At 42.2% G+C, this 24,202-nt stretch overlaps 1 protein-coding gene across 2 annotated transcripts; it reads right to left on the bottom strand.

Moving 5' to 3' along the window:
* Nucleotides 1-1,380: 1,380 nt before the first annotated feature.
* On the bottom strand, nucleotides 1,381-21,479 carry MYL1 (myosin light chain 1). Of its 2 annotated transcripts, none has more exons than XM_032765105.2 (6): nucleotides 21,260-21,479; nucleotides 9,476-9,503; nucleotides 6,196-6,339; nucleotides 2,661-2,834; nucleotides 2,076-2,153; nucleotides 1,381-1,434 (listed from the first exon to the last, which is right to left on the bottom strand). In XM_032765105.2, exons 1-6 carry the CDS (start codon nucleotides 21,371-21,373, stop codon nucleotides 1,406-1,408), a joined length of 567 nt encoding a protein of 188 aa, XP_032620996.1. In that variant the 5' UTR covers nucleotides 21,374-21,479; the 3' UTR covers nucleotides 1,381-1,405. The 2 variants fall into 2 exon arrangements, with proteins under 2 accessions (XP_032620996.1, XP_032620998.1); XM_032765107.2 differs by lacking the exons at nucleotides 9,476-9,503; nucleotides 21,260-21,479 and adding exons at nucleotides 9,762-9,786; nucleotides 10,621-10,708.
* Nucleotides 21,480-24,202: the final 2,723 nt, after the last annotated feature.

The raw sequence follows: 24,202 nt of genomic DNA, 5'->3' as shown, positions 1-24,202 counted from the left end.
TGTATGGGCAGAGAGGGAGGATGGAAAGGCTGGAACAATAGCCAGCACCTGTCTATTGTAGACTGGTGAACTGCTCAAAGATTCACCACTCAAGGCATTCTGACAATAACCATGACTCCTCTTCTCCAGAGAGTGACTTGGTGCTAATACAGGGGAGCGTCTCTCCAATTGCTCCGTCTTCCAACCCCAAGAGAAAATCACTTTGATCCAGATGAAGCAAACCAACCCCCAAAGAGAACTATTTTTTCATAACACTTTATTTTATGAAATACAATATACAGAGTAAATAAATTAAGACTTGAGTAGTGTTGTGAATGGGATTTGAACAGCTTGGTAGAAAGGAAAGACTTTATAGCCACAGACTGACCAGAGGGATTTATTGTCACATTTTTCAAGGGGATACATTACTTCATGGCAAACAAGGAAAGAGAAATAATCGGGCTTGATAACCTGCACAATTTATTCCATCCAGCTTGCCTCAAATGTTCAATTTGTGAAGCATGAGTATGATTGAGAGGGAGACACCTACTGATTAAAAAAAGAATTGGTGTGGTAGAGTGCATATAGTACAGTTCTGTGTGGTTTCCATATTAATGATGCTGGATGGAAGAAGAATTTTACTGAGCCAAATCTCAAGTGCATTCTTGTCTTCAGAGTCTAGACTTTTTCTGGTAGGGAGAGAAGAAAGAGTTAGATTCCATGACATCCCTTCTCTTCTAGAAGCAAGACTTACAAACTGACATGCCATGCATTTTATTTCTTAGTTTTGGATCTCAGCATGTCTTGTTATTTGTGGTAATGTTGAAGAATCATGTACTAACTGGAAATGTTTCTCTCCAATGATGATATAACCATTGGAAAAGTTGTTTTATAATAACCATTTCATTTAGTTTCAGGAGCTATTATCTGTAATTCATAAGGGTATTTAAAGTTCACTGCCCTCCCTTCCATGTTAATCTACAAGTTGGTTGAAAGAAGAGGTAGGATACAGTAAGCCGCAAGTAGCTGTTTTTATATGTTAAGCTCTTGTATGTCACAGTGAAGATACAGGTCACTACTTAAGTCTCAGCAGTTTCATGTTAAGTGATGATATTTAATCATTTCACAGATTGGGAAACTGAGACTGAGGTTAGGGGACTTGCCCATGGTCATACCACAAGTCAGTTGTAGAGCTGAGACTGGAACGAGACAATTCTCACTCCCAATCCCTTTCTCCTGCCACTGGACAACACTCCCTCCCCTTATTTGTATAGCAGGAGACTGGTAGTTATCATCACTTGGGAACCACTACCCATTACTGCTGGCTGCATGCAGATGGAAAGCCACTAAACAAAGCGCCTAAGGGAAAGAAGGTAAAACATGCAAATCAGAGGGACATACCGTATTATATTTTGTGAAATCCAATTTAAAGAGACATGATGTGTTTTACAAATGCTGCGGAATAATGCAGATTCGATAGAGAGTCAGTGGGGTGAGATAGTGTTATTTTAAAGGTATTTCACAGATTAAACAGTTTTGAGGAGCGCAAGGCACTAATGCTCTCCTTCTTTTAAAATAAAATGTAGTACTAATCAGATTGAGCTGCTGATAGATTGTAATAAAATTATATTAGTCTTCAATGCTGTGCAAGTCAAACTCTCCTCCCGCTACACTGTGACACAGCTGAATAAGTGCCAAATCAAGAGTTGCCTCAAAGCCTTGACTTTGGTTAACTGTACTTGCAGTCAGAACTCCTCCAACGTAAGTAAGAGACTCTGGGCCAAGTTTAGTCTTGGCCAAAACAGAAGCAATTTATGTCGTTGTTGAATTTTAACCCTTTATTTTCATATCCTGATTTCTGGCTGAGCATGTTGAGTGCAACCGCTTAGCAATCACTGCTAACAAGCTGCCTTTTGGAATAACCTTTTTCATTGTACCTTGTCTAACTGACGTATCTAGAAGGCTCATTGACTCATTCACTGATTATTGGCATAAAGGACTTCACCATTAAAAACAATCTGTTATGAAACTTTCTGAAAGAAGTACCAAATGTATAGCAGAAGAGAGTGCTGAGGTTATTGACTATTAACACCTACCCTCATAGTTGATGCAGCCATTAGAGTCTTCCTGTCCTTTTAGCAGTTCTTCTACTTCTTCCTCCGTCATCTTCTCCCCTGAAGCACAGACAGAATTGGGTTTGTTTCCAGATTCCATAGACTCTCAGAAATCATGTTAAACTTGCCTCCATGCATCCTCTTTGCTCTCTTGCTCAGTTATCATGAGTTCCTTCTAGCCTCAAAAATCTTTGTTTTTCAATTGTGGGTCACCTTTCCTTGTAAGGGCTCCATCTACACGCTCAAAAAGATTGTATGCACTATTCAATAAGACGTGGAAGCCTCTGCCATTGGTCAAATAGCTTTGTCCCTGAAATCTACAGCATTGTCTCATGTCTTTTTTTTTCTTTTTTAATCTATTAGACTGAGCCTAGAAATAGTAAAAATATTTTTGCCTTAGACTCTAGGCTGGGTTTTTAGTCCATTTACTGTAGAATACTCGCTAGTCTAACTTTGTAGTCCTATACCGGTCTCAGCACTGATTGTAACACCCCTTCCCTCTCTGTCTTGTGCCCTGCAAACAACGCTAGCTTTTCTGCGTCCCTTGCAGAAATGAAAATCTCTTACCCAGAGTAGCCAGTACATGACGGAGTTCAGCACCCATGACTGTGCCATTGCCCTCCTTGTCAAAGACACGCAGACCTTCAACAAAGTCTTCAAAGGTACCCTGTTCCTTGTTGTTGGCAGCTGCCTGCATCATGGGCAGGAATTCTTCAAATGTAATTTTTTTGGCATTCATCTCTGGAAAGAAAGTGTTAGTTATAACACCACTGGAGACAGAGCCGGTCTATAGAATTCTCCTGAATACCCATGCTGGAATAAGAGAGGCCATCCCATCTCAAGTATCCTTTCTTTCTGCATTCCCTCTGTCGGCTTTAATCCTGTTTCTTTCCCCATACCTTTAACAATCCCGCTGCCATATGGATTCACTTGTCACTATCATGGAAGTTCCAGTTAAGGTTACAGTCTGGTGTTTGTTAAGACCACTGTTCCACCCTTCTTTTCACTTTTTTAAAGGTGATATTCTTTTGGAATGGAAGGTTTCCAGCCAGGGGTGGGTTTTGGCGTGGGCAGGAAGAGTGTTCTGGGAGCAGGGCTGCAGGACACAGTACTATGAAGATTCAGGGCAGTGCTGCAATTGATAGGGCAGTTGTAACTTATACAGGCCCCCAGAGTTGCCTAAATTATGCCAGAGGCCTCTCCATCCCCAGATCAGCCCAAGACGGGGGGACGCAAAGCCACTTTGTACCCCAACCCTGCCTTGGCCTGTGAGTTTTACGGTGCCCTTCTTAGGGGCACGGCACAGAATCACCTCCTCTGTGCTTAAGTTTCTCAATATGCACAAGGGGAGAAAACACCACTCACTTTTGCACAATGTTTACATATTAAGTATAATTGAAAGAACCGATTGGTGCTTTTGGTTGATAATTTTTTATATTTGGAGCCCAAGGTCCAGTGTGCTTGGAGTGCGGTTACATAGTCAAGGGCCAAATGGAATTAAAAATAGAAAGAGCGCAAAGCAGTAACTGTAACAATTTCCAAATGGTGCGGCGCTGAGCATTTAGACCCCAATCTTGCAAACTACTCTGCTTCGGCATATTCCTTTGGCCTACCGCGGGGCTTGAGGCGGAGTTGTCAGCCCAGAGCTCAGTGTGAGATTACGGGCTCAATCAGGAAATTCCACAAGTAAAGAATGTTTCAACGACATTAGTTTCCCCTCTTCTTCACCTTGAAAATCCTGTGTGTATTATGGTGTAAAATGAAAGCTGACATGTAATAAGAGAACAGATTCCATGTATTACATGTGCAATGAGTCCAAATTAGTGTAGCTGGAGTAAGCTAATCTTATAACATTAATGTTAGTCAGTTTGCATTTAATGTCAAAGGTCCCAATTCTGCAAAGATACAAGCATCAGGGCTGGCTTAACTTTTTGTGAGGCCGGCACCAAACATGTTTGTGGGCCAGGGTGAAAGGGGCCAGGGGTAAAAGCACAATGGGGCAGGAGCTACGGTTGGTCTCTGGAGCAAGGGAGGGGTCAGGAGTAAACTGCAAGTGCAGCAGGGCTGTGGAGGCGGGGTAAACAGGATCCCCCTGCCCCTGCCCACATAGAGTGGGTACCTACCTGATTCTAGCCCATTCTCTTCGTCTCTGCACTGAGCTGCCCCTCCTCCCACAGCAGTAGGACAGGTTCTCTTCCAGCCCGCAGGGGCAGGCGCAAGTGGTGGATGGGCTAGAGAGTGGAGAGGAGCTAGTGGGCAGGGCCATGTCTGCTGTACTGCCCAGGTAGGTTGGAGATTGTGGGGATCAGCTGACACAGTATCCAGGGCAGGTGCAAGGATATTTAGCACCCTAGGCAAAACTTCTACCTTGTCTCCTGCCTCCCGGAGCATTGCTTATTATAAATTTTCAAAAATGAATACAATGGAGTCACATCTTACACGGGAATTAGGTTCTAAGGTCAGTGCGTAAGAGGAAAATCGCGTATAGTGAAAATTACCATAAACTACAGTATACACTAGAGCAGGGGTCCTCAACCTACGGCACATGTACCAAAGATGGCATGCGAGCTGATTTTGTTTTTTTTTTAATGGGATGCTGCAGGTCCCAGCCACTGCTGAACTGCTGCCGGCCTGGAGTTCCGTTTACTCAGCTGCCAGCTGGGGTCCCAGCTGGCGACTCCGCTCAGTCTCCTGCCATTCATCCAGGCCAGCAGGAGGCTGAGGGGAGCTGGTGGCTGAGACCCTGCCTGGCAAGGGGCCGGCAGCTGGAACCCCAGATCGTCAGCGGGCTGAGCAGGGCCAGCGGCCAGGATTCTAGCTGACAGGAGCCGACCCACTGCTAGCCCTGCTCAGCCTGCTGCCGGCTGAGTGAACAGAACCCCAGGTCAGCAGCAGGCTCAGTGGCAGCCGGGACCTGCAGCCTGCCATTAAAAAAAAATCGGCTTGCGTGCCACCTTTGGCGTGCGTGCCATAGGTTGAGGATCCCTGTTCTAGTGTAAATGAAAATAAAGTGAGGTACCTTGATTGTTCTTGTAGTCTAACTTATTTTTCAACAGACCACTTGAAAATCATGGAGGGTCTTGACAGACCACTTAATAATCATTCCAAATATTGTAAAAAAATGTTCGGATGGAGGGTCTGGCCAGGAGCTAGGGCAAGGGAGGGGGCTCAGGCTTGGGGCAGGAGATTGGGGTGTGGAGAGCTTATGTGGGGCAGCTCCTGTTTGGTTCTTAGGATGGAGGTAGGGATGTGGAGGGGGAGGTGCAGGTTTCAGGGCAGGGGCTGGGTGTGTGTGAGGGGGGATGCAGGAGTAGGGGCTGGGGAAGTGTAGGGGTTCAGGGGTCAGGACAGGGGGCAAGATGTGTGTGAGGGGTGCAGGGGGCTGTGTGGGGGGGTGTAGGAGTCAGGGCAGGGGGCTTGGGGTATGTGAGGGGGTGCAGTGGTCATGGTGGGCAGGGGGCTGGGGGTGTGGGCTGGGGTTGCAGGGGTGCTCATACAGGGGGCTGGAGGGGGTATGCCCCAATTCCAACCCCTTCCCCAAGACCTCATCCCCACCTCTTCTCCTTCTCCTCCTCCCCAGAGCGGGGTGCTGAGGCTCCCACCTCCTCCTCCTTCCCCACCCCCACGCCAGCAAGCAGCTGATTGGCGGTGGCGGGGGGTGGGAGGGAACATAGCATGCTGGAAAAGAGGTGGGGGAGGAGCCAGACTGCTGCCGGCAGAGGCTGCCACGGAGCCGCAGCAGCAGGCAGCAACAAGCTTCTCTGACCCCACACGAGAGAGCAGGGGCCAGAGAAGAGTGGGCCAGGGCCCCTTTCAACCATGGGCGTGGTGCCATTGTAAATCAGGTATTGACAAGCACGTGTCTAACATTAAGGAGTAGTCCTGTTAATTTCAAGTTACTCACATACTTAAGTCTCTTTGGGATCAGAGCTAAGATTTGTTTTCCTTTTGTCAATCTGGAAGAGTTCAGTTTGCCTATATTACAGACTGCTGGCTTTGCTACCAGAGCTTGTTAATTTAAAAGTTTTATGAACATGCACCCCCAGCCACTGTGACCAGGGTCATTTCCTCATTAGGTGCCTACAGACTCTAGGATAGTTACCTTCCTTGCTGGGGTTGCCCAGGATTTTCTTGATCTCACTATTTGTAGGGTTCTGTCCCAGAGCACGGATGATGTCACCAACCTGGTTTAAGACGATCTTGCCTTCACCTGTCCTGTCAAAGAGGAGGAAGGCATCCTTGTAGTCTGAAAGGAGAAGATGAGAGGGTGAGATGAGATGGGTAGCTCAGTGTTAACTAGCCAATATTGACCCAGACACGGGGCCAGATTCTCTGCTAGTGTAACACCACTGAAGTCAATGGAGTTAGACTGCAGAGATTTGGCTCATGGTCTTAAGAAAAACTTTACATCCTATGACATTTTAGTATCACTATTTTTAATCTTCTGTCCAACCTTCATCTCTTTCCTGGTTCTAATAGCCAACAGTAGTTTTGTAATTGCCCCATGTGGTTACCTTAAGTGCTGCCAAGGAAGATTGGCTATGTTAAGAACCTTGTTCATGAATGGAGACACTTATAGCCAGCCTATCATTGGAAAGTAAAAAATTCTTGAATAATCTATTTGATTTTATTTCACCAAGGAGATGAAAACTTTTTGCAAAAGCTCCTTGCAGTACAAGAGCTCTGTCTGCTTTGAAGAACACAAGCTGAGATTCAGCAGTGTGGCTGTTAACATGAAATCTGACGCACGTGAAATTTACTCCTTGCCTTCTCTCACAATGTTGTATTGCTGTAAAATGCCTCTCCACATCTGTCATTTCATATTCTATCGCACCCATCCTGGGTGGGTCATTCCCATATAACAGATACCCAAAGAGTCTTTCTTTCTTTGGCAGCCCTTGTATAGTTTTTCATGCCAGTACATTCTGACTGAATAAAAGGTGCCCCGAGATGACAGATGTCCATTTATTTTCCAATTGCCAGTTGAGACCTTGGCACACCGACACTTTTTCCATTAAAAATTAATGTGAAAAATCCTGTTCACAGCATTCTCAGTCTTCATCTTCCACTGCTATGCTCCGCTTTAATAATCTTTATTTTGTACTTTAATAGCATTGTGATAAAGAACTTAGCTAAAGAGCCATCACAGTTGACTGTTTTGTCAGGGTCTATGCTATAGATCTACTGTAATTTAACAGCCAAAAGTTTGACCATCCTGTGTGTTAAGTGCAATGTGGACTAATTATGTATTTCACTGCAGCAGCTTATTCATTTTGAAAACACATTTTGGAGGAAGGCTTCGATTGTACTGTATATGGGTGGCTGTTCTTTCTGCCTTGGGACAGACTTGGGTCAATAAGCCAAGTGCCAAATTATGTCTTCATTCATCTTTCTCGGGGGCACGTGAAACTGATGTATTTTGGTGCTAGCTCCATATACAGTCTACCTGGAGGAGTCTTGTCACCCAGTAAAACTGCTGATGCAGTATGTGGTTCTGTTAGACTGTAATATAACACGTCTGGAATTAATCCCCTTACTATCTGATGTGTTGAGACCTACAACATATTGCTGCTAGCCCTCTCCCCTCACTCCCCTTTTACAGCAGGCTATACAATTTGGGCCTGTTAGAGTTGTACAAAACAGCATCTTGCAATCTACAGACTTTGTATTGGCTGTTTCCAAGAGAAGTCAATGGAACTTGACCGATTTATGCCAGCTGATCTGGCCCTTCATCTTGTGTGTTAAAGATATTTATCCAGACCTAGGTTTAAAACGTGACACTTTTTTTTCCTTTAGCAAGAACACACAGTGTTCCAAGACCAAATTTTTTCCTCCCTTGATTTTTTTAAATCTAAAAAGGATTTAATATTCATTAATGCAGCTTCCCAGTTCAGTGAAAAGGGCCCAATTCACACTTTTTTCTCCCCAGTGTTCCTCCACTGAATTCTATGGAGCCAGTCCTGATTTATACTGGTGTAAGCAGTCCAAAATCTGGCCCTGAATAGTGTTATGCTCAGCTGCTGATTCTGTAGCAGGCCTGAATAGTTGTAATGGGTAGGGTTAATGTATTCCAAATGAGTTCTTCTGTTTCCCAAGTGGCCTTTAATTGCTCCATTACTTGGATCAGTCATCACAACTTTGCAACAGCTGGCTACTTTGAAATAGCAGGATGGAGGCTGGAAAAGCTGCTGCTTTGTTATATGCATGTATTCTAGTTGACGCAATTTTTCCATAACCATTCCCAACCCCTTTGTGAAAGTTCTCCAGTTACAATTGGAGACGCGTCCGAATCAACCCACTTAATGATCAGGAGTGTTTGGAACCAGGGGGCCTAGTTCTGATCTCACGCTGGTGTAACTCAGTTGACTTTGATGGTAAAACCAGAGTTAAATGAGAGTAACTGAGAGCAGAATCAGACCTTGGAAGTTCAGATTGAGACTTCATGATTAGGTCAGTCTCTTTAGCTGAAAGCTCTGTTGAATTTTCCCTTTCTGTGACTTTTGATTTCTAGTTGGTCCTTTGTCCCTTTCCTCAAAACAGAAGCTAGTCACAGCAGGGATCAAATTCATTTCATACTGGGTTTTTGCTGCTGTTAGCCTACGTTATATTATGTAACATAACCAAAATGTATCCATTAGGATATTTAAAAAACACCCCTGGAGCAGATTTTAGGCTCTTCACAGGGGAATTTCTGAAACGTCAGGATTTGAGCCAGACTGCTTTAGGAAGACTACAGGTTTAACTGAATAATCCCGTACCGTGCTAGCTACTGATATAGAAGCAGGAAATACAGCAGCAAGCAAAGGATAGCAATACATCCAGATTATTATACGCACCAGTATACATGGGTAATTTGCTAACTAGTTCCATGCTTCATAAGTGTATTTACAGCAATATAGCTGTCTTTTTTTTTTCCTCATATCATCTCCCAGCCAAGAGTGGCAAGCAGGTTTTTCATAGAGCTTTTTAATCTTCCATTAATGTAAATAACAATCCAGTGTAACTGCAGCTAAATTAATTTTTCAGCTTCACTTTCCCCCTCTCCTGGTGTCAGCCTAGTTCCTTATGGTTAAAAACTGCTTCTCTGCATCCATTTGACACATCAATGACACACTTTGAAGAAGATGTACCAGGTACAGCTGGCAATATCAGAGGTCCTCTTGAGTCTGTGTACCTGGCAGATTAGGCAGAATGTCAGCATTCAGATAAGTGACCTGGAAATCTAGGGTCAGATCCTTAGCTGGTAGAAGTCAGCATGACTCCCATGTCATCAGTGGTGCTACTGATTTATATCAGCCGAAGATCTGGCCTCCTGTCTTCCTTAAGGTTAAACTTTATTAGAATGCATGTGCAGATATATTATTGGCTGTCTTGTAACTTACCATCCTGCTGCTCCTTGGAGAACTCGATCTGTTGGAAAGAAATCAATCACAAAAATAGCTTTTAAAAAAAGGGGGCGGGGGACCTGTTGGATTTTAAAGCATCCAACTACCTCCATGAATCATCTGTCAAAGGGGCAAAAAATTAGCTTGTTTGTCCAATTCTCAGGAGTAGCTCGAATACCAACAGGGCTGGCAGTGGAGAAAGTTCTTGTTAGACTAGGGTATGTCTAGTATTTGGTAGTGTGTTACCTCAGCACTACGGCAGTTAAATTCCTGTTCCACTTACCGGCAACCTGGTCGGCACTGAAGGACTGCAGTTGGGAGGGAAAAGAGAGAGAGAAAAAGAGAGCTAGTACTGTTGAAAATGCATTGACAGAAGAAAGAAAATAGCACAAGGTATCTGTGAGTTTTATCATCCCTGTCCTGCCGAATGTAACTGGGCCAGGGCAAGTCATATTAGCAAGTGTCTGCTTGGGTTTTTTGTTTTTTGTTTTTTTTGTTTTTTTAAAGCATCATAAGACTATTTAAAGATTCTGTTGAAATGTGTATCTAGGGCAAAACCAGGGCTGCAGCTTAAGCGATGAATCAAGTGTCTCTTAACAAACAGAGAAGTTGTTAACGTACTTCCAGGTTAATGTACTTATCATTTTACTGCAGACATACAGCATTAAGATCATTTGATGTATCATTGCTTAACCAGCAGCTCAACATTAGGATAACAAATAAACCTATACATTAAAGCCTCTTTGTTTTTAAATTAGTTGTTTATCAGCACTTTGTTCCTAAGGTGGTTTATTATACGGTTCCTTTGCAACCACATCAGAGAGCATCATACACACACAAAAAAATTAGCATATAATACTGCAATAGTATCTATTCAGTGTAAAGTTATAGGAACTACACTGCTACCACTAACCAGTGTAAGAGACCAGACCAACTGGACAGCCTAGAGAATCCATTAAGCTTCATTTTTCCCCCAAGGCCAAAATAGAATTTTAAAGATTCCTGCTTGCTTGGCTTAGTACCTCAAACTAAACACTTTTTTTTGGCCTTCTTTCCTCCCACGACTAATCCAAACTAGAAGCTAGATACACGCATTAAAATGATTGGCTCACTGTTAAGAATTATATTTCCTGTGGACCCACCATGACTGAGACGGTTGGAAAAGAAGAAGAGCAGATGGGCTGGAAGAATTGGCCGAGGGCTTCTTGAATCCCTGAGAGAGTGGTCCTTCTCCCCTCCCTTTTCTTCTTCTTATATATGTGAAGGGTGTGACATCACAACCAGCTCGAGTGTCAGAGTGAAGTGGCCACTCCCCTTGTAGAGCTCTTTAGCTTTCTTAGGGCAAAGGGATAGATCCATTTATTGACAGACATTTTACTGGGGTTATTTTTAGGTGGCCAGAAAGGGGCAGGGAGTGACAAGATTCAGTGAGGTTTGACTCTTGTCAGCACTTTCTAGAGCTGTAACGTTAAGGAAGGAATATTCCTTCTCAACCTACTTGGAGCTCCTCTTTCTGAGGAGCTCCTATTTGTTCCACAGGCTATAAAGTCAGCCACAGAGAGGGAGGAGCTCTGTATTTGTCCATCTGACTGGTTTAACATTTTCACATACAGATCCTTGACCCCCTAGGAAGCTGTGGGTACTTGAACTGGCTGAGGTTTTCCAGCCAGCAGACCTGGTGCCTGTCCCGAAGCCCATTGAAATCAATGGAAAGACTCCTATTGACTTGAGCTGGCTTTGGATCAGGCCTTTCTTATGCCAGTGTGGTGCTACAGCGGGCCATTATGATGAGGACTGGTCTGTAGGACTATTATTGGTTTAGTTCTGACTTTAACAATGTTAATGTTGATTCTGTATGGCTAGCTGATCCACCCTGTCTTCCCTTTAAAGGTTGACTTGACCTACTGAGCCCAGCATCTCAATAAACATTTTTAATGGAAAAACTATCAGGATGTTTGGACTCTTCCTATTTCTGAGGCTGTAATTGAAGTTAATAGTTTGCATGCCAATGGGTAATTCATTTTTAAGGCACTACAGATTTCCCAGTTTCTGCTTCTATTCCTGTTCTACAGGACTTCTTCTTTATGCACAGCAAAGTGAAGCCAGGTTGGGGCTTGCATGGCTGTACTAACCCCTTCCTAATGACATTACAGGATGTGATGGACATATGTAGTATGTTGTCTGACCCAATAATGTGGAGGGAATGGGCAGACTAGATGGTTCATTTTTCTCTGGCTCGTTGGTATCTGTTGGGCATGAAGAAAACATTAAGGGGCTATGTGACCCTAAACCCCTAAAATTATATTTCCTGACTGATAGTTTTATTTCAGAGCTGGATAAAGGTGACATCAGGCCGAAGGTTCCCCCAATGCCTTCGGCTGTGTGTGGAAAATGATGTTTGAGAGAGTGAAGAAAGAAAAGACAAGAGGGGAAAAATCAGCTTGATGAGATTCCACCCACCCACGGGAGCAATGATGGGTTGGAGCCTCCACTACTGAGTGGGGGCAGGGATCCCTCCATCTATCCAGGAGGAAAACAGAAAGCAAATTGTATAGTTCCTTTGTGGGGAGAGGGTTTGCTGCTGATGGGAGTGTGGGAAGCTCGGGAAGGTTTGGTTGTACTGCAGGGGAAATTAACACACTTTCCCCAGTGATGGGGATGAGGGTCTGAGTAAGATGTATGGAGAGATCAAGGAACTGAATTGTGGTCACCTTACTCAACAATATTAATAAGTGAATAGATAACTGTCTAGATATAGATGAAGGATTTTAACACCAAAAAAGGGAAGGACACTGTTTAGGTCAGGGGTTCTCAACCTGAGGTTTGTGATCATCCACTCCAATGTGGGAGATCCCGACTAGGTCCCAAATTGAGAGAGTGGAAGTGCAAAGGGAGATTCAGTGTAGAAAAGGTCAAGAACTACTGGTGCAGTGTTACAAAGAGGAGGTGGAGGTAGGGGTTTTAAAGTGCATGAAAAAGAGCAATGGAAAGTCCTAACACTGAGGTCTGTTAGATTGGGAAATTCTCTCCCCAAGGCACAAGGAGAGCCCAGTCACTTAATTAATTTTAAATCCAGATTGGACAAAGTGCTGTCAGAACAAACCTGAACTGGCAAAGGGGGGTGGAGAGATGAGCTACACCCTATGCAATAGGCCATTTTCATTCCTAATGCCTGTGATATTCTCTAAAGGCACAATGGCTGCTAAGTAGCATATTTGCAGGGTTTGCTTTTTTCTGACTTCCTAAGAAGAAAAAATGACTATTGCTATGAAAGCAGGGAACCCTGTGGCCTGCTACTATGCAAAGCCATTTACACTAGTGCAAAGGAGGGAGAAACACTACCATTTTTTATCTGGGAGCACTTGCTTTACATTCCCTTTGCACAGGGATAAATGCCTAGAGGACGAGGCCAAGATTTTTGTATGTGGAGAGTTCATCTACTCCTCCTGTGTCCCCTCCACTTTTGGGGGCAGGATCCATCCCTTTGTTATATTGATGTACAGTGCTTAGCACAAAGGAGCCATGATTGCGGCCACTAGAAATTAAGGGCTGGTCTAGACCAGCTGCACCGCTGACGCGCTTTAGTGTAGACGCTATCTGCCCTGACGAGGGGTTTTCCCAATGGCATAGGTAATCCCTCTCCCTAAGAGACGGTACCTAGGTCAATGGAAGAATTCTTCTGTCAATTTAGTGCTGTCTACATGGGGACTTTGGTTAGCTTAACTATGCTGCTCAAGGGTGTGGATTTCACATCTTTGAAATCTAATTTTCTAGAATAGACCAGGCCTAATATAAGACAAATAACAGTGAAGTCCAAGGGCCACCAGTGACATTGGTTTTCCACCAGCATGATTTCATTGATTCCAGGAGTGTTAAGGTGTGGAGACACCAACTCATAAAACTCCGAGACATTGAAATGGCTAGAAGAGGATTTGATAGGCAGTCCGTCATTGTAGTTCAAAATGCCATGTGTCTAGCAATTGCCTACCATATGCTGAATGTGTCAGAAGAAGTTCTAAAGCCCTCAGAATATATTAATTGTTCATCATCATATATGGGGGTGGGGTGTATTTCACTGGACATCAGCTGGCAATCTGCTAATGATCTAGAGCATGATAACCGATCACCAATAAAGTTTGACACTAACTGGTGTATCTGCAAATACTATCCTCTCAACTGCACTTAATTGTCAGATACACAGAAAAGATTCCATGCCTTACTGAAGCCACAGTAGCCTCACTAAAGATTCTCCTTGCAGTTACACTGGTATTAAACTGGCATAACTCTGACTTCAGTGAAGTTTCTTCTCATTTACTTCTCATCACCAGTTCAAGGGAGAGGAGAATTAGGCCCAATGGATTTAGCTCTCTGTCTTTGATTTGGGGAATAAACATCAGGAGCAGATTAATGCCCAAGGAACAAAGGTTCTGGTTTTATAACAAGTCCCTAGTAATACAATAAAAGAAGGAAATAAAAATGAATGCATCTGATTATATCATCAGGATGGCCTCTATAAATATAAAAGGTCACATACATCCTTAAATCTAATGGACTTAAGTACAGGTGAATTTATTTTTTAAAGTCTTTGCATGCAAAGTCAGAAATACATTACAATACTGACACGGCTACAACACTGCACATTATAATTCTTGGCAGTTATGGAGCAACTTTTGGGTGAAGCTAACTGATTAATTCATTTGCAGTCCTAAAATGCCTGCAAGCGAAATGTGGTACAGCTGCAGTGTTGATGGTATCATTCTGCATAGATTCCATTAGCTTTCCAGAGGGAGGTAGCATTCATTTGGGCTAATTTGTAAAAGTGTCCCTTTTCTAATTGCATTTGGCACTGCATGAAAATCTAGAGGATGCGAGTAGGAAATTCAATGCTGTTGACATCTAGTGATAGTCTCAAATGGATTAGTTGTTTTAATATGCCTCTCAGTGGTCATGTTAGTATATTAACGTTACTTGAGCTATTGCTGCTTGACATTAAAGTACTGTGTAATAGAGCTGGTCGGGAATTTGTTGACAAAAAAAAAAATTGTTGAAACCGAAACTTATCATGGGGAAGGCTGAGATTTGATATATTTCTTGACTTGTAAAAATTTTGAAAAAAATAGCTGAAATGTTTTGTTCTGACATTTTCAAAATGAAAAATTCCAGCTTTCCCATTCAAAATGGCTTTGTAATTCAAAATGTAAGCTAATGCTAATATAATTTTTTTTAAAGTCAAATTTGAAACAAAACTCTTTTTTATATTTTTTTCATGAATTTTTAGTTTGTGAAAACTTTTGAGATTTGTGTGTTTTGTCCCTGTTTGGGATGTGCAAATCTTTAAAATCTTCACTTCCCCCAGCAGCTGTCCTGTATAACAAGCCAGACAGTTGAAAGTTGCTATTTGGTGACTAGGGTAAGATCCAAATATAACATCAGGGAAGTTGAGGGAGAATTTGTAGCTGTGGCTATTTCATATCTCCTTACAGATTACTTGTTTCTTTACTACTCATTGGCTAAATAAGTAACGTTCCTTCAGCTAGCTGATGTAAGCTCAGCTCATTCTTTCAGCTTCTCTCCCAAAGGGTGTTACAATAATATTCCAGTGAGTGGAGCTGTTTCAAACTACTGATTTGCTTTAATTGCTATTATCAGCAAAACAGGCAATTTTGAATTTTGGACAATTTAGCCTGTTGTGTAATTTGCCTTAATTTCCATTATTCCTGGCAAAAAAAAAAAAGTGATAAATGTCTTCAGAAGTTCACAGTTGGTACTGGTCTCTGGTGTTAAACACCACTGAAGTGTGCAATTTGTGTGTCATGGCACAAACTATTTTTCAGGTTAGCAAACATGGGAATGAGAGATTTGCTTCAAGTAACGCCAGGTTTCACCTACAAGAGGCTCCTTGGAGAGATGAAATTATGAAAAATCTGAGTTGAACTTGCCCCCCCCCCCCCGCCAAATAGTATTGTCAAATAAACTTTTGTTTTGGCAGAAGTAGGTAGTCCAACACGTCACCAGCAGTGAACTTTGTTTTTCACATGATGGGATTTCAGAATCTATTTGATTCTGATGTCCAGGTTATCCTCTGCATTAAAGCCGCTTTGTGCAGTGCAACTAGACTTACAGCTGGCATAGAGAATCCTCTGTGGGTATAAAGCAGTTATAACCTGGTGTGTGGGTGTGGGAAAGGGCTTGGCTGAGTCTTCCTTGCCCCACAGTGGTCCCTATGTGCTGCAGCATCCCCGTGGTCAGATTTATATCAGGGAACTGGCTTGATGTGGAGCCAGCATAGGATTGGAGAGTCCCCTCCACTCATCCCAGCAAGTAGCACTAGGCACTAGTGGCCTGAACTGATATACAACTGAGTCAGTAGCAGTTTTTTTCATAGACTTCAGTGGGCATTGGATCAGGTCTTTCCTGATGACCTGGACAAAGAGTGCAGAATCTGCTAGTTGCAAAGGAAATCCTGAGCTGCTATTAACATTCCAGTTCCTTAATCTGCAGCACCAAAGGCAGTGAGTCTGCACTGTAGACTCTCTCACTCAACTGGCATTTGCAATCACATTAACCACGTAGTGATTGGTGTACTGAAGTTCTCCACCCTAGATGCTTTCTGTCAATGCATTTAGCAGTTACCTTTCTTGTTATACCCCTGGCAATATCCATTCAGAGACGACCTGCTTGAGTAGTAAATGCAGGAAGAGATAAAGAAAATTTGAGAAGCACTTTATACCATCTTAAGAGTCATCTGTAAAAATAAATTCACAGTTCACATCCATGCAACAGGTTTTCTCATGCATCATGCAGTAACCAGTTCCCTAGGATGACTTTTTTTTTTTTTAAATTTGAAAATGTGTAGTATAATAATGCTTACCAGGCTGGGGTTTCAGACCTGATCATGTCATGTTTGGGAAGCCATGTTTCCAAAACAGATGTCATTTATAATGCTATAGCAGCAGAGAGCCTGATTTTCCATTCAGAGATTGGAGATCCTGGGACTGGTTCTCCGTTGCCTTGAACCTTATGTAGGGAGTGCTCGTATAGTACTACCAGAGAATGATAGCATTTTACGCACACATTGCACAAATGTAAACGATGACATAGGGTGCAAGAAAATGGAGACTCAAGCCCAAGGTCTCCAGCACCTGGATACAAAAATATTGAAGTTGGGAGCTATGCTGGTTTGCACTAGCTGAGCATCTGGCTCACTGATTGCTGACACACTCTTGGAGGGGCATTTACAATTATAATTAAGTCAGAACACTAAGGCAGGTGAAGGTGAAGCTGCACAAATAGAACTCCCCTGACCTGCCAAAAGGGCCAAAATCTGTCCTGGGTAGGAGAGGGTTGCTGAGTTGGGCACAGTGGGTATATCAAACAGCATGTTGGCAATTCTGCACTTTCCTGAGGACTAGGTACGATATATACAGTTTTTCCATTTTTTTTGCAGTGTAATAATATACAAGACAAGAATTTGATTTTATCCAGCACCTGTTATACTTTAGATAGCTCAAAATGCCTTTCAAGTAACTTAAGTACCACTACTGCAAAGACTGTAATACCATGCCAGTGAGTGTACACATGAGCAAAGCATAATGTTATGCTGCACATCTTAAACCATGATTCAAGCCTTGTTTTCACTGGAATGGCTAGGACAGAAAATAGTTGATGTAGCAGAAGCCTACTCTTTGTATTTAAGCAGTCTGGTTGGTTGTGTTTGTCTTAAGGCATATGTTCTCCTCTAGAGAGAGAGAGCATGAATCAGCTAAAATACCTCTACTCATTCAGGCCCAGATCCACAAAAGTATTTAAGCTCCTACTTCCACTGCAATAATTGAATATTGAATATCTGTCCTCACATCCATGACTGTAAGGTTGCTGATATTCTTATGGAAGTGACAAAATGTGACATTCTTTTCCTTAATCACTACTGGTTCCTTTTGTGCACAGTCTTGTAATTCTCATATCCATGCATCATCACTGAGTATCTCTGCCTTAGCGTATACATTCATATTATGTTTGTGGTATCAACCTGTACACCTGAAAATAAAATCATAAGTGCGGTAGTGGTAAAAACTATAATAAAACTCCATCATTGAAAGGTTTTGGAAAATTGGGCTACTGAATATTTGTTGCTGTCTGCATGGAGACAACTAGAACCTCTGTCATCGGAGCTGGAACAAAGTATATCCTCATCTTCCTAACCCTACTTCCCCCATTTTTTCCCAACTTTTCTCCCCTCGGTCATCATATGCTAACCTGCTATCAGTCAAGAATGGGGCAGAGCTTAAGGAATATTCCCATTTTAGACCAACATCAGTGCTAATCAATTTTGTAGTCGATAGGTGGTGCTACAAAGCAGTAAATTTGGCACCAGCCCCAGACAGCTCAAACAAGCTGCTACATATTTGCCTTTAACTGAGTTAATACAAGATGAAAGGACTGCTGAGGTTAAGGAATGGGGTGAAATGTGTGCCAAGATTTTCAAAAGGGATTTTTGAGAGCTTTAATTTTCAGGTGTCCAGTTTAGAACATCTTAAAGAGGGCTGGTTTCTAGAGGGTGGGTACTCAGCACTTTCTGAAAGCCAAGCCACTTTGAGGTCTCAGATAAGGTCCCCCAAAGTCACTAGTCATTTTAAAATAATACTTACTGTATCTCATGCATTTTTAAAGCAATAAACATCTGTCAGCTTCTGCTTCTTGGCTGTATTTACTGTTTGGGGCTTAGTTTTACAATAAAGTAGGAAGCTCAGGTTTTTCATAAGCTCTTGTTAAGAGTCTAGGTGGCAGGGGCGGCTCCAGGCCCAAGCACGTGCTTGCGGCGGCATGCCGCAGGGGGCGCTCTGCTGGGAGGGTGGCAGGCAGGCCGCCTTCGGCAGCGTGCTTGTAGAGGGTCCACTGGTCCCACGGCTTCGGTGGAGCCACGGGACCAGCAGACCCTCCACAGGCACGCCTGCGGGAGGTCCACCAGAGCCGTGGGACTGGCAACCGCCAGAGCGCCCCCCGCTGCATGCTGCCGTGCTTGGGGCAGCAAAATGTCTAGAGCCGCCCCTGCTAGGTGGGAATTTTTAATTATAGAAGTATTCTTTTAGCTAAGCAGCTTGAAGGACAAGGGTGCCATGCTCTTCCTGACATCTGCCCTGTTGAACTAGAAGGAGGCAGTATGTTCTTGTGATTAAGGCACTAGACCAGAGGTCGGCAACCTTTCAGAAGTGGTGTGCCGAGTCTTCATTTATTCACTCTGATTTAAGGTTTCGCGTGCCTGTAATACATTTAAACCTTTTTAGAAGGTCTCTTTCTATAAGTCTATAATATATAACTAAACTATTGTTGTATGTAAAGTAAATAAGGTTTTTAAAATGTTGAAGAAGCTTAATTTAAAACTAAATTAAAATGCAGAGCCCTCGGACAGGTGGCCAGAACCTGGGCAGTGTGAGTGCCACTGAAAATCAGCTCACTTGCCGCCTTCGGCACCTGTGCCATAGGCTGCCTACCCCCACACTAGACTGACTCAAAGGACCTGTTTTTAATTCCTGTCTCTGCAACAAAGTCCTTGTCACCCTGGGCAAGTCAAGCTCTCTATGCCTCAGTTAGAGGGAAATATTTCCCTGCCTCTCTGAGGTTGTTGAGAAGTTAAATACACTAACGACTGAGAGGTACTTTCATGATTGGAGTCATAAGTATTTAGCTAGAGGGGAAGACAAAGAGGGAGACACTTGTAGGAGTGGAGTCTATTGGTCAGAGCACAGAACTGGGGCATAGAAATGCATTAGATCCATTCCTATTTCTGTCACATATTCATTCTGTGGCTTTATGAAAGTCACCTAACATCTTTGACTCAGTTTTCACATTTCTAAAATGGGAATAATAATAATACATACATACCTCATACATGCTGCCTTATTAACATTCTTTATTTTAAAAAGGAGGAGAGTCTTTTTATAAGCAGTCAGGATTTTTTTTATTAATGAGGAAAGATAGAATTCTTTTATTCTAAAATATAACAAGGCCGAGTATGAATGATCCATACTGTGTTACCAATACCAATCAGACAAAATGCAGAGCCGTTACTTTTTTACCAATAACTATTTATATCCGGTTAATACAGAACTGTATGAGCAAAGAACGGGATCATGCTGAACTGCTGTGGTGCCTGAGAGTGCAGCTTCCATTTTTTATATGGCAATACACTATTGTCTATTTATGCAAAGATAGTTTAGCTAAGATCACTGGGGTTGAAAATTCTATTTTCTCCTAATGAACTGGACACATGCAGCCATCAAAATAACTTAAATTATTTAGTAGAAAATCCATCCCATGTTTCTCCTAATAACTGGATGTTTGTAAAGTGAAAGGTTTAATCTAGTTTTAGAAAATATTGCCAAAGATGGTGGGGCTGTATTCTCATCCTCTATTATGACCATTCTGAGTATTTTAAAATGGTTTTCAATTTTTGTTCCATTGATCAACTCAGACTCAATATTTGGAGGAATGTAGTAGGTGTGTATTATTTTATCCTGTATGGAACTTTTTATTACTTAATATTGACTTAATATTTAAGGTCAGGCTATAAAAATTAAAACTTAAAAGATTTCAGTAAACAAATAGATCATCACATTGAAAGTGTCTGAATAGTCAAGTGTCAGGGAAATACCAAACTGTATGTGTTGAGTTAACCTAAACAGAATTCATTATGGGGTTTTGTGGCTAAAATGAGAAGGGTTCTCAGAATTGTTTCTGTATCTTCTACACTTCAGTTCTCCATATTTGGCAGGATTTCTTATGTAGAGCTTCCCAAATTGGTAATCTGACAAGAAGCTTCCCAGGTAGGTGGGGAATGACTATTTATAATATTGCTCAGAGATACAGGTTGATCTATCTCCTTCCTCTTCTGCATCTCCCCGTTCCCAAATACAGTATTCCTCCTTGCACAGTTCTCTTCAGAGTGTCATGTAAAAAATCAACAACATTCAATGTATCTTAATATTAGCATGCAAAAGCCAAAGAAAATATGAATTCAGATTAATCTGCAATCTAAGAAAAAGTTCTGGAAGGCTTTTCCTGTTTGTTAGTTTCACTTTGCAGCAACTAGCAAATTCTGAGCAAAAACATGTAGATGAGAAATATAGTCACTGAAACATTTCCCTTAAAGGTTTTCCACCTCATGATCTCATTTACTATAGTATCAGTGTTTGTAGTAGCAAAGCTAAAAGGAAATTGATGGAATTGCCAAACTTGTCTTTTATGGAGGATAAGCAAAGCAGCTGTCAAATAAATGCACCCAGGACTAGAGAGACAACAGCTGCCTCCAAAAATTTGGAAAGGAGTTCAGAATGAAAGTTACAAAGTAATGAGTCACTTTGAAATGGTGGGAATGAAGGAGTGGAGTTTCTAGTCTTACTAATTCAGTTTTCATGCATCTAATTGTGTGTGTCTCTCTTTTTCCATTAAAAATTCCTTACATGCAGCTCCACTGAATAGACAATGACTTGGGGCCAGGCTGATGTTGATAAGATAAAAGCTATACTGGACACTAGGTTATTTTTTTTTGAGCTTGCCAGGCTTTGCTTTTGCATTAAAATGTGTGCGATACCTTTGATAGCTCCAGCAATGTAAATAAATAAAAAGCTCAGATAAATCAGAAAATCCCTTCAGGTTACTCATTCATTTCACTGCTGTCTCACACCCACAAACAAATGCAAGTGTTTACTGCAGGAATCTGCTAAATTTTCCAGCTTGTGTTCTGGGAGCTCTTTCAGTGACCACACAAATTCAGCCATTTACCTTGATACTCTTCAGATCAATTACTGGTTCTTTGGGCTTAGCTGGTTCTGGGGCAGGAGCTGGTGCCGGTGCTGATGCTGGTGCAGCTTTCTTAACGTCCTTCTTTGGTGCCATTTTGTTTGTTTAAAAAGTAAAGGACCCCAAAAAACCCTTCAAAGTGATTCCTGGATAAGGAGCAGTGGTCAAAATGATCTACAGCCCAGAGCCTTAGAGGAGGACCAAATGTGTAAAACACTAAAAGGTCATATATATATTTCACTTAGTGCCTAATACAATCTTGACACATGCAGCTGGATTGGACAGTTTGCTAGTAAGGGGGATGTCATTCTCACTCAGACTATAAATGGAATATAAAGGGTCAGGGCTACGTCAGATCAGGGGACTTCAGTGACCTTTTTTTTAAAGCCTCCCCTGCATTTTTTTTTAATACATGAAAAGGAGAGAGAAATATGACAAAGATAGTTCCAGATCTCTTGTTGACATTCAAATACAGATTGACTTGTACTCTTTCTTGGTAGAATTTCAGTTCTGCTGAAGTAATAAATACCACCTCCCCCCCACATGCCTATGTGTCATTATGATAGGATTGTGTTTCAAGCTGGAATTTTTAATTTAAGGGTTGGGAAGATCACCAATTTCCATCCTCCTTGACCTCCTTCCTGCGGTCCCCTTTACTCCTCCTCCGCTTCCTCTTTCTGCCAGAAAGTGCTGATCAAGGAAAGACTTGGCAGGTATTTAAAAATAAAGCAGAAGTATATGGAAACCCCTCACGCTTTCAGCCACAGTCTCTCCCCACCAGAAAGAACAGCCCCTAAGAGCTCTCCTGCTGCTCTGCTTCTTCCTCCTAAAAAGCTATGATAAAGTTGTGTCTAAAATTCAAAATTGCTTCCTTTAATCCAATGTCATGTTTTAGCTGATGGACTGAGCCTCAGATAAAATGAAGATTCTCTGCATGATATGTTTTCCCATGCTGGTGTTTTCCCCCCTATTTATAATCACAAACTATTAATCAAAGGAAGCATTTATATTTTCTCTTCTAATTTAACTGCCCATCTTAAGTCTCTTATTTATCTTTCCACACTTCAGTCTCCATAGAGACCTTTCCTCTTCCCATGCTCTCGGTTTCTTTCACTGTGGAGAAGACAACTGAGTTTTTGTTGGATTCCATTTATGCTTAATTCAATTACTTCACCTCCAAGTCCATAGGATTTAGAATTCCTGCAGCCATCTCAAAGGTAGAATATTTTTCTCCTTGTCTAGAAAACTCCTGCTGATATAGGCTTCAGACTCCTGCAGTTTTATACTAATAAGTGCAAGGCTATTAACAGAGCCATTATTTATGTCCTTGAGGATTCCAGGTTGGAGAGTGTTATAATTAGAAATTATCCAAGGCTCTTGGATACCCTCCTAGCTCCTTGTCTCATCTTGTCAGCCATGCAAGCACTTATGTTGTTTTAAAATTGGGCTTTCAGAAAGATAAACGTACAGATGCACCAGTAAGAAGAAAACCAACAAAGAGCTGGCGGAGGTTGGCATTAGACCGGGACTCAGGAAATCTGGGGTCAGTTCCTGGCTCTGCCATAGACCTCTGGTGTGATCGAGGGCAAGTGACTTTTTTGGATCAGTTCCTTTTAGTCAATAGAACTAGGCTGATGTACACTAGTTCAGGATGTGACCTTTAATCTCTGTGCATCAGGCCCCCCTCTGTAAAATGGAGATCAAACGTCCTCTCTCTTGTCTTTATCATTTTAGTCTGTAAACTCTTAGGAGCAAAACATGTTGTATATAGATGAAATATATGTGCTAGAGGTGTTAACATAACCCAGTCACCACAGCAAACACACCATTAAACAACCTTTTATTAAAAATATGGAAAAGAAGGAAACCTAGTTAAAGACTTTGAAATGTAAATGGTTAAATAAGGCTTTCATTGTATCAACATTGCTTGTTGCCTTTCCCTTTAGCTGTAGAGTTTTAGAAGGAACCTCCCCCCATACTTCCCCATTTGACAGTCTCTTAGATGGTACCAGAGATAGTGGTAACTGTCCTTTTCGGGGAAAAGAGAAGTTAGTTGAGATGGGCTGGAGTTGCTGCTGTTGTTGGTCTGATCCCATTTCATCCCGTGCAGTGGTTGGGGTCCAGCTGGAGCCAGTAAAGGTGGTGATGTTATCTGGATCCCCCTCTCTGTGGCCTGGTCAAATCAGGACATTTCTCAGCATCAGGATGATGAAGGCCTGGGGTCCCAGGAAACAGTGGGGGTGGCAGACAACAATGGACCTTCCTCCAGTAGCCTCTGTCTGTTCTCCTGTATTTCCCTCTGCTCTCCCCTCTGAAGTCTTTCTTTAAGGACCCAAAGGGAGTGATGGGTACAATAGCCCATCTCCTCATTATTTTGTCCACCAATTAGGTCTAATATTCAACACAGAAAATTTGGTTCTGCTGTTTTTGTTCTTTTTTTTTAAAACCAAGTATGATTTCAGCATAGTTCTTGAATCATCTCAACAAGACATTTTTTGTTTTGTTTTGTTTGTTTGTTTGGGCTAATTTAGTGTGTCTCTCTGATTCTGTTGCACCTATTTATAGCATTCATTGTTGAAAGCAACTTGAGCATTTCCCATCAGCATTTGTTGTTATAGGTTATTGTGTTATCTTGTAAACCTTTTACATGCTTTTTACAATTGTGCTCACAATTTGGGTACATTTTTTGGCCCAGTTATCACAACAGAATAGGGGATGGATCACTCGATGATTGCTTGGTCTGTGCATTCCCTCTGAAGCTCCTGGCATTGGTCACTGCCCGAAGACAGGATACTGGGCTGGAGGGACCATTAGTCTGACCTAGTGTGGCCATTCCTATGTTCTCTCTCACTATGTGTAAATGCAACTGCTGGCACAGTGGAGCCCTGGTCTTGGTTTAAACTGATAGACACGCTGTAATACTTC

The sequence above is a fragment of the Chelonoidis abingdonii genome, chromosome 10, assembly GCF_003597395.2.
Source record: "Chelonoidis abingdonii isolate Lonesome George chromosome 10, CheloAbing_2.0, whole genome shotgun sequence".
Lineage (NCBI taxonomy): Eukaryota > Metazoa > Chordata > Testudines > Testudinidae > Chelonoidis > Chelonoidis abingdonii.
This window is presented reverse-complemented; position numbering and strand designations above follow the sequence as displayed.

Excerpts from the sequence above, each read along its gene's own strand:
- MYL1 (XM_032765105.2), bottom strand. The coding sequence starts at position 21,373 with ATGGCACCAAAGAAGGACGTTAAGAAAGCTGCACCAGCATCAGCACCG. Across the intron at positions 6,340-9,475 it reads CTCCAAGGAGCAGCAGGATG|ACTACAAGGATGCCTTCCTC; the intron begins GTAAGTTACAAG and ends TTCTCCTTTCAG. Across the intron at positions 2,154-2,660 it reads TCATGTACTGGCTACTCTGG|GGGAGAAGATGACGGAGGAA; the intron begins GTAAGAGATTTT and ends TCTGTGCTTCAG.